Raw genomic sequence first — 8,608 nt, 5'->3', positions numbered from 1 at the left:
TTAGTTATACCCGATTCGATTTCATAATGAAATGTGGGCTTGTAATTATTGAACCCCTAAGGCCCAATGTCCAAGAGTGCAGCCCAAAGTTATTCCATTTTGCAGGGGTCATTGGCAATTTTGTCCCTATTTTGTCCTCGTCTTTAATATTTCGTCCTCAACGCAAACAACTTTTTCGCTGGTAATATGTTTATATTTTTGCATCCCACAAGTTATGCTCTGTTTCCTTAAAGAACTTATTCCCCGTTAGGCATAAGTTCGATTTTGAAGGACAAAATTAAAGAAAACTCATTTCAGGGACAAAAATTAAGGAGCAATCCATTTAAAGGTCAACTCGTGCAATTTCTTCCAATTTGCAAGGGTAGAAATTTTGAAACATTGGGCAGCGTAGCCACTGTTTGGACCCTTTTTGAATGATTTACAATAATGACCTAGAAGGTGGCTGGTCTTGTAATTTTGACCCTATTTGTCCGAGGACAAACTTGTAAGCAACGAATTTTGGCCTTTAACCTTGAAAGTTTGTCCATGGAGCAATTGGGGGTCAAAAATTCAAGACCACTCATTTCCAAGATCATTAAGTATAATTTTCTATATTTGACTATTAACCATTGTTCATAATGTAACTTGAAATTACTTTTCTATCTTGAAACATAAAAAATACTGAAACTCGAAACTTTTACAAGTAAACTTTTAAGACATCTAGAAAAATTTCTCTAGGTAAAACTCCAACGTACTGGAGTTCGAATCGAATTCTCAAATTTCGTTTGCACTTTAAAATGTATAAATAATGTCTCGTGATCGTTGTCATTTAGATGTGTCGTGAATGTGTTTAAGTTCATTGGCCTACATATCCTCTCTTGCCTTTAAATCTGATGTAAATCAATAAGAGTTGGATCATGTGGAAAATGAGGTGTTGACACAACAAACACAGATAACATCGGGCCAGTAATAAAATATTATTCTTTTAATCCGTGAGTAACAAATTGGTGTATAAACCGACGAGGAACATACAAGAAAGAACCAATAGTTAAAATCAATATTAACTAATGAATGTCGGGAGCAAGCTGTACCTTTCGTCGATCATCGCCTTGCCAAAAATATCTACAAATATTTTTTTTCCAAAGTCATGGTCTACAACTGGGAACTCAATGAAAAAATTCTAGACGTCATGGTTCCACAACTGAAAATTCAGATCAGGAAGCTTGCAAACTCCAAGAACAATTTCTGGCGTTTAAACTTTAGCTACTAGTTCCTTGGGATGTTTGGAACTTCTGCAACAATACCATTCGATTTCAAGCTCAACTCGAATTTTAATTTTCAAAACCAACATAAACCCTTCAATATTCTTCACTTGAATTCTCAATTCCATATTCGATTTTAGCTGATTCATCAATAAATGACGTAAACCCTCCAATGTCATTCAGTTGAATCCTCAATTCCACATTCTATTTTAGTTGATTCATCAACACATGACTCAAAATCATTTCTCCAAACTAGTACTAACACAAAGCAACTATTAAATTTGAAAAACAATCATAAATTTTCCAATTTATATTTTCTACCCTTGAAAAACAAGCTATATACTTTAGTTTATTTCATATTTTCTGACTGATAATTAAAAAAAAAATTCAAACAGTACGAATAATCACTAGCCTAACCTTTGGTACCAAGATGATACGAAACAAAGTGAAAAACATGAATATGAAAAACAACTTGAAACCAAAAATAAAAGTTAAACAGTATTTAGGATTAGATCCTAAACATCCCCAAATTAGTACAAATTAAATACCTAAGCTAAGAAATTCCTCAAGATATTGATAACTCTTACAAATTCTGTGCAAAGTAATTAGGCAGTTAAGCAATTCACTACTTACAACTTACTAACTAGGGTGTACATGGATCGGGTTGGTTCGGATTTTTTAAACACCAAATCAAACCAATTGTGTCGGGTTTTTAAATTTATACACCAAACCAAACTAATAAAATTCGGGTTTTTCAACCTCTGGTTTTCTCGGGTTTTTCGAGGTTTTTTTCGGAATAGTCTTGATACAAAACATATAACTTTTACTTCAAATATTTCTTTAGTCCTAGTAAGATACAACTATATAATTAAGTTGTTTCTTAAGAAAATAACACAAAATGTGAGAAGAGTGATGACATTGTATTAAAATATTCAACAAAAGCTAATAAAATCAGTTAAAATAAATAGCTAATTAACAAGCCATAAAGAAAATGACCATAATCTAAAAATATTAAATCATGCTAAAATAAGTACGGCTAATAAGTATTATTTACATGACAAAAAAAAAAAAAAAAAAACTTAAGTTATGTATTTTCACTCTCTAAATCAATTATGCAAAACTAAAGAATAGATATCCAACATTATTGTCATTCCTAGTGGTAAATTGAATTTCTTTTGTTTGCATTAGTGTTGAGTTGGTTTTGGTTTGGACTTTATTTGAGTTACTTAATTCTAAGTTCAAGCTTGAAAAATATGATAATAGATAAAAAATTACGAAAAAATTTAGGAAATATTTATAAATTACATTACAAATAAATATATTTATGTATAATATATTTTAAAAATTGAATACATGTAATGTCGGGTTGATTTGGTTCGGTTTGACTTTTTTTAGTTAAAACCAAACCAATTATGGTCGGGTTTTTTTTTTCAACACCAAACCACTAGTTTGATTTTTTTTTTCGATTTGATTCAATTTATCAGTTTGATGCGGTTTGTCGGTTTACTTTGTACACCCCTATTCCTAACCAAAGCAATAAAGTACTAAAGAAAAAAAGATGGACTCATGGATGCATAAAAACTCATAAAGAAGGTAATTGACATGTTACCTGTCTTCATAGCAGTCTAGGAGGAAATAGTACAAGGGCATTAATTATTCATAATCATAACTAATGCCGTTGCAAGTTTCTCAAAATACACCTAATAGGCTATTAAAACCTAATTAAACAAGCTGTGGAAAGTGGGTCATTTGCAATATTGCTACATCACTTTGGTCATTTGCAATTAGGGGTATACAAAGTAAACCGACAAATCGCACCAAATCGATAAATCGAGTCAAACCGAGAAAAGAACCCGACTAGTGGTTTGGTTTGACTTGGTTTGGTGTTGAGAAAAAAAACCCGATCATAATTGATTTGGTTTGATTTTAACTAAAAAAAGTGAAACCGAACCAAACCAACCCGATATTACATGTATTCAATTTTTAAAATATTTTATACATAAAAATATTTATTTGTAATGAAATTTATAAATATTTCTTTTACTTTTTCGTAGTTTTTTTTTTTTATCTATTATCATATTATTCAAGCTTGAACTTAGAATTTTGAATGTCAATAAGTTTTATATCTTATGGATATTTGTAACTCAAATAAAGTTCAAACCAAAACCAGCTCAACACTAACGCTAACAAAAGAAATTCAATTTACCACTAAAACTGACAATAATGTTGGATATCTATTCTTTAGTTTTGCATAATTAGTTTAGAGAGTGAAAATACATAACTTAAGGTTTTTTTCTTTGTCATGTAATTAATACTTATTAGTAAGCGCTTATTTTAGCATGACTTAGTATTTTTAAATTATGGTCATTTTCTTTATGGCTTGTTAATTAGCAATATTTATTTTAACCGATTTTATTAGTTTTTGTTGAATATTTTAATACAATGTGATCACTCTTCTCACATTTTGTGTTATTTTCTTAAGAAACACCTTAATTATATAGTTGTATCTTACTAGGACATAAATATTTGAAGTAAAAGTTATATGTCTTATATCAAGACTATTCCGGAAAAAAAAAACCCAAAAAAATCCGAGGTTGAAAAACCGAATTTTATTGATTTGATTTGGTGTATAAATTTAAAAACCCGACGCGATTGGTTTGGTTTGGTGTTTAAAAAATCCGAACCAACCCGATCCATGTACACCCCTATTTACAATATTAATAACACCAAAACCATGTTTTGCAATATTAATTTGCAATCACACATACTTAATTTGCGTTACCAATAATTTTGGAGTCCCAGTAAGACTCTTTAATATCGTCTTCCCTCATTAACCTTGATACTAAAGCGCCAATATTTCTTTCCCTTCTTCATTTAAGAGTGCTTTGGACCTACTCTTATTAAAGCAACTACTTTCAATTTCAAAATACCAGCTCTGCTAAACACCATGAATACCAAGAAAATATCATGTCACTCACAATAATACATTCAATAATTCCTTCCTGTGCATTTACCTCTTCAGCAATCTTAATCAGCAATAAACTCTCAAGAAATTTCCCTCAATGGGAGACATCATACTATTATTTTGCCTTAAACCTCAAAATCCACCCAAGTTATAAGGCACGAAAATGCCATAAAATCAATTAAAAAACAGCACTATCCACATACATATAAGTTCAACTTGTAAAGTGCAGTGCCATGGAAACATAGTAACAAGTCTCCAACTGAACATATTCTAGTCAGCCTAAAATATTCCCGTAAGTAGATTCGCAGCCGTGGAGATAGCTGCTCCTGTGATGGCACACTGCACCACCTGTTCATGAGAACGATCTTCCAGGGTAAAAGCCAGAGCTGCACCAGTTATTGCTCCTGCCAAGGCACTATTTTTCTGCAAGGAGAATGTTTCAATAATCAGACCAACCTCAAAATAGTCCACAAGAAATATATACAACACAACAACAACGTCGTCCCCCACTTGCAACAGATGGCGATGAAGTTGCGCTATTGCATACGAAACTGCCTGTATGAGCTTTGATCATATTGCTAGTCTCAAGGACGGTTGGGAGGAAGGGGAGAAAGGAGGGGGATCGGGGGTGGAGGGGGGTTATGATAGGTTCGGAGCCTGCCTAAAACTAGTTTATGCTGATTTCTAACGATGTAAATATCGTCTACAAGAAACATATATATGGGAAGAAAGTGTTGCATGAACACAAAACTCACATGAATCAACTCTAAACGAATAATCAAGGTGGGGAAGGTGCTTTTGAAATGGAGAAAGGCACAGATTCAACATGGACCACATGAAAAGCATGTGAACAGATAATCAAGGACAGACGGGAGAAGAAACCACGGGAAGATACTGGTCCTGCCAGTGAATTAGCAACAACTAGCCAACATGAAACATATGATCATGCTTCAACAAGAAGAAAAACTGACCCAATCGTGAACACCGCGTGCCTCTTTCAATCCATAAGTAAGTCCAGAGTACATCCCTGCAGCTAGTCCTACAGAAGTGATGGTAAATCATTATAAGTCCTGTTAATAAAATGGGTCCGACAGAAAGTCCATCTATTTCCCAATGGAATCAATTAAAACTTATCCATTTATAATCCTCCATCGGATTAATGGATCATCCGATTGAAAAAGAATCAAAGCTTACAAAATGCACGTGTCGTTAGAAGGACTTCTAAAATACATATACATATGGTATACCACATAATTACCATATTTCCTCCAGGACTTCTAAAATACATATATATGGTATACCACCTAATTGCCCTATTTCCTTTAGGGTGAAGGAAGAAAAACTAAAGAACCTGCAAAGATCGGAAAAACGACAATGCTCAGCGTATAGGGTGAAATTGACCGGTGAATTATGAATGCAATGTATGAGTGAGCAGTCACAGCGACGAAGGAGATAAAACTCTACAATCGACCAAATAAAAAGAATGAACTTTCCACTTTTCTAGTGAAATCTTCATTAAGATATTATTTTGTGGTCAACCCATTCATATATGCCATTAGACTAGCACACCGAGTAGTATTCATTTCTGCCACTAGGATAAGGATAGTATGAGCTCGCTTTCAAGGGGGAGGGGCCCTGATTCTTAGATATAAACGTAGTTTCACAGTTTTGTCTGATTAATATTCTGCCTGCTCTTTTGGTGAGTATCAATAAATCACGGGTTTTGGTTATACAAATCACAATCACTTAAACACGAATTGCAACAATTTCATATTCATTAGATAAGAGATTGTGGATCTGTTCTTAGTGAGGACAACCGGATTGGGACGATCAGGTCGGTTGAGGGCAGCAGCACACCAATAGGTGGATTGCTATTCTTGTACTCTTTGGGTAAAGGGCAGGAGCGCCCCATAATCATTGACGAAGAGGAAGGCTTGGAAAGGGATCAAACATATTGAGGAGGAGCTTTCACAAAGGCCAATAGCCGATAGCTGATGTCACTAGCCTTAACTTCTTTATCTACTTGAAAGCTGATGTTAACTAAGAGAGTAGGCTTACCCCATTGCACAGATTCTTTTCCGGTGCTCTTTACCTGAAAAGATTGCATAAGATAATGTTTACACTGTTGAGCAAAGCTTCAAAGTATCAAACTACAAATGAAAAGCAATTCTCAACGCGTTTAACCATATTTTCCACATCTTCCCATGATGGTCTCATTTAATCCACAAACAAACTAGGAAATTCACTACCCCACCAATCTTCTTGTCTATTTGACTACGGACGCATCAACATATTGAAAGCAGTTCCAAAAGATGACAAGACAGCGACAGAGGAAACATCTTACCAGGGCCTCAACTGACTTTCTGTTGGTCTCCCCTGCATCCAATATTACAAGAAAGTGAATAATAATAGCTTATATATTCACAAATTTAACTCATATGATGCATCAAACTAGATAATGCACAAAAAAAGGAATTTATAACACGATATTTTACAATTTAGTTAAGTAACCTACACCATTCAAGGTATTCAACATCGAATGGTACTTAACATCAAAGCGAACGAATTAATTGTTTTTACTTTGAAAGAGAATATCTTAATTTGGGGAATAGGATAATGCTCACATTCAACATTTTCATACACGGAGACACTTATCCCCAGTAATTTTTTCAGTATCGTTCTTGCAACTTAATTCGATAGACATCAATTAGACTAGTAGGAAATAATCACATAAATGAACATGATGAAATAGGTATATTGTGTACCATTAAATATGTTATGCTAAAAAAGATTGATATGTACTCCCCAAATTTTTAGTGTCTTACTTCCGCAAGTTAAGTGTCTTACTTTCCTTTCTGATCTGTTCCAAAAAAGAGTGGTTCTTTCTATATTTAGTAAGTTGACAATTCGTCCTACATGGAAAGTTTAAAACTTGCAAGTCATTTTAGTACATTAAACACATCACATTACACATATCTTAGCGTAGGACCACAACCACAAGATTCAAAAGTCCCTTGTTATTCCTTAAACTTTGTGCTCATTTTTGCCCAGTCAAACACTAAACTTAAATTGGGATGGAGGCAGGGGCGGATGGAGCATTATAATTTGGGGTTCAATTGAACCCCAAACTTTCGATGCGGTGTACAAATTTATATGTAAAAATTTACTAAATTTACAATAAATAGTAGATATGAACCTATAACTTTAGAAATATAATGGTTCAATGCTAAAAAATTTAAAAGGTTGAACCCCAAGAATTTAAATCCTATATCCGCCTCTGGATGGAGGGAGTAATATTTAAAGCTTAGTCAGTACTGTAATATTCTCAATAAATCTAGAAGATCTATGAAAGTAATTACATCATAGTAGTTCACAAAATCAAATACAAAGAAGATATGAAGGCAACAGAAAACTTTTCATATTTGAATCCCTATGTTCTCTTGTTCATAAGTATAACTACACATAAAGAGACAAAAAAGGAAAGAGGTCCACACAAAACACTAGGATACTTACCTCTAAGGTCTGGAAATCGATTCTTCTTGGGACCAGTGATCTCTGGTGGTATGCTGGTAATATCTCCACTGCCACCTAATACATCAATTTTACTTAAAATACTACTCACTCTATAAACTCCGAAATTCTGAAATATACACTCGCACACTTGTTTTGCAAAAAAAGAGAAAGAAAAAATGGATAAAAGATAGGCTCACTTTCAGAGGCAGTGAAATAAGCCTCACGAGCAACCGCTTGAACAGCACCAATCTGATCGTCAAAACAATCACAATATTAATGCACACAAAAGAACACAAATAAAATGACAGTTGATATGAACAGAATATATATTGAGATTTGAGTATACCCCTGCAGCTTTGACGAAGCTTTCAGCAATACGGTTAAGAAGAGGATGTCCCAAATCAAAGAAACCTCCCTTATCAAACCCATGCAGCAATGATCGAGTCTCCAAGTTACTGTTCATTTTTCCTTTCACAAAACTAAAAACAAAACACAAAACTTTGCAAGAAAATTGTCGAAGAACAGAGAATAACGAAGCAAAATGTGTGAACTATGAAGTGAGAGTTTATGGGGGTAAAGTTAAGAGAGAAAATAGACGCGTGGAAGTGACAACACAGGTACGTGTCAATTCTTCTGAGTTCTGAAAACTGTAAAGCGGTCTTCGTGGCAAAGTTTGCGGTTTGAAAGAGCCCCAGCCTAAAAAACTTTTTACAAATATGGAATTCTTGTAACAACCTTGTTGTGGGTCACATTTTACCATTTTCATAGCATAGCGTTTTTCGTTGTGTGTTTTCATGATTTTTATATTCCTTTTTTACGTGACTATGTTGCCTCTTAAATTGAAAATGAAATCCAAGAAAAATAACAATTTTTAACGAATAAGATATTG

The 8,608-nt window shown here is 33.7% G+C and overlaps 1 protein-coding gene across 1 annotated transcript; it reads right to left on the bottom strand.

Annotated features, from left to right (window-relative positions):
- Positions 1–4,284: 4,284 nt before the first annotated feature.
- Positions 4,285–8,318, bottom strand: LOC132044065 (outer envelope pore protein 16-2, chloroplastic). Its single transcript, XM_059434554.1, has 7 exons — positions 8,066–8,318; positions 7,917–7,968; positions 7,720–7,794; positions 6,551–6,582; positions 6,265–6,298; positions 5,178–5,245; positions 4,285–4,629 (listed from the first exon to the last, which is right to left on the bottom strand). Exons 1-7 carry the CDS (start codon positions 8,180–8,182, stop codon positions 4,486–4,488), a joined length of 522 nt encoding a protein of 173 aa, XP_059290537.1. The 5' UTR covers positions 8,183–8,318; the 3' UTR covers positions 4,285–4,485.
- Positions 8,319–8,608: the final 290 nt, after the last annotated feature.

This window comes from Lycium ferocissimum, unplaced genomic scaffold (assembly GCF_029784015.1).
Source record: "Lycium ferocissimum isolate CSIRO_LF1 unplaced genomic scaffold, AGI_CSIRO_Lferr_CH_V1 ctg3447, whole genome shotgun sequence".
Classification (NCBI taxonomy): Eukaryota; Viridiplantae; Streptophyta; class Magnoliopsida; order Solanales; family Solanaceae; genus Lycium; species Lycium ferocissimum.
Note: the sequence above shows the minus strand (reverse complement) of the source record. Positions and strands in the feature narration are given on the sequence as shown.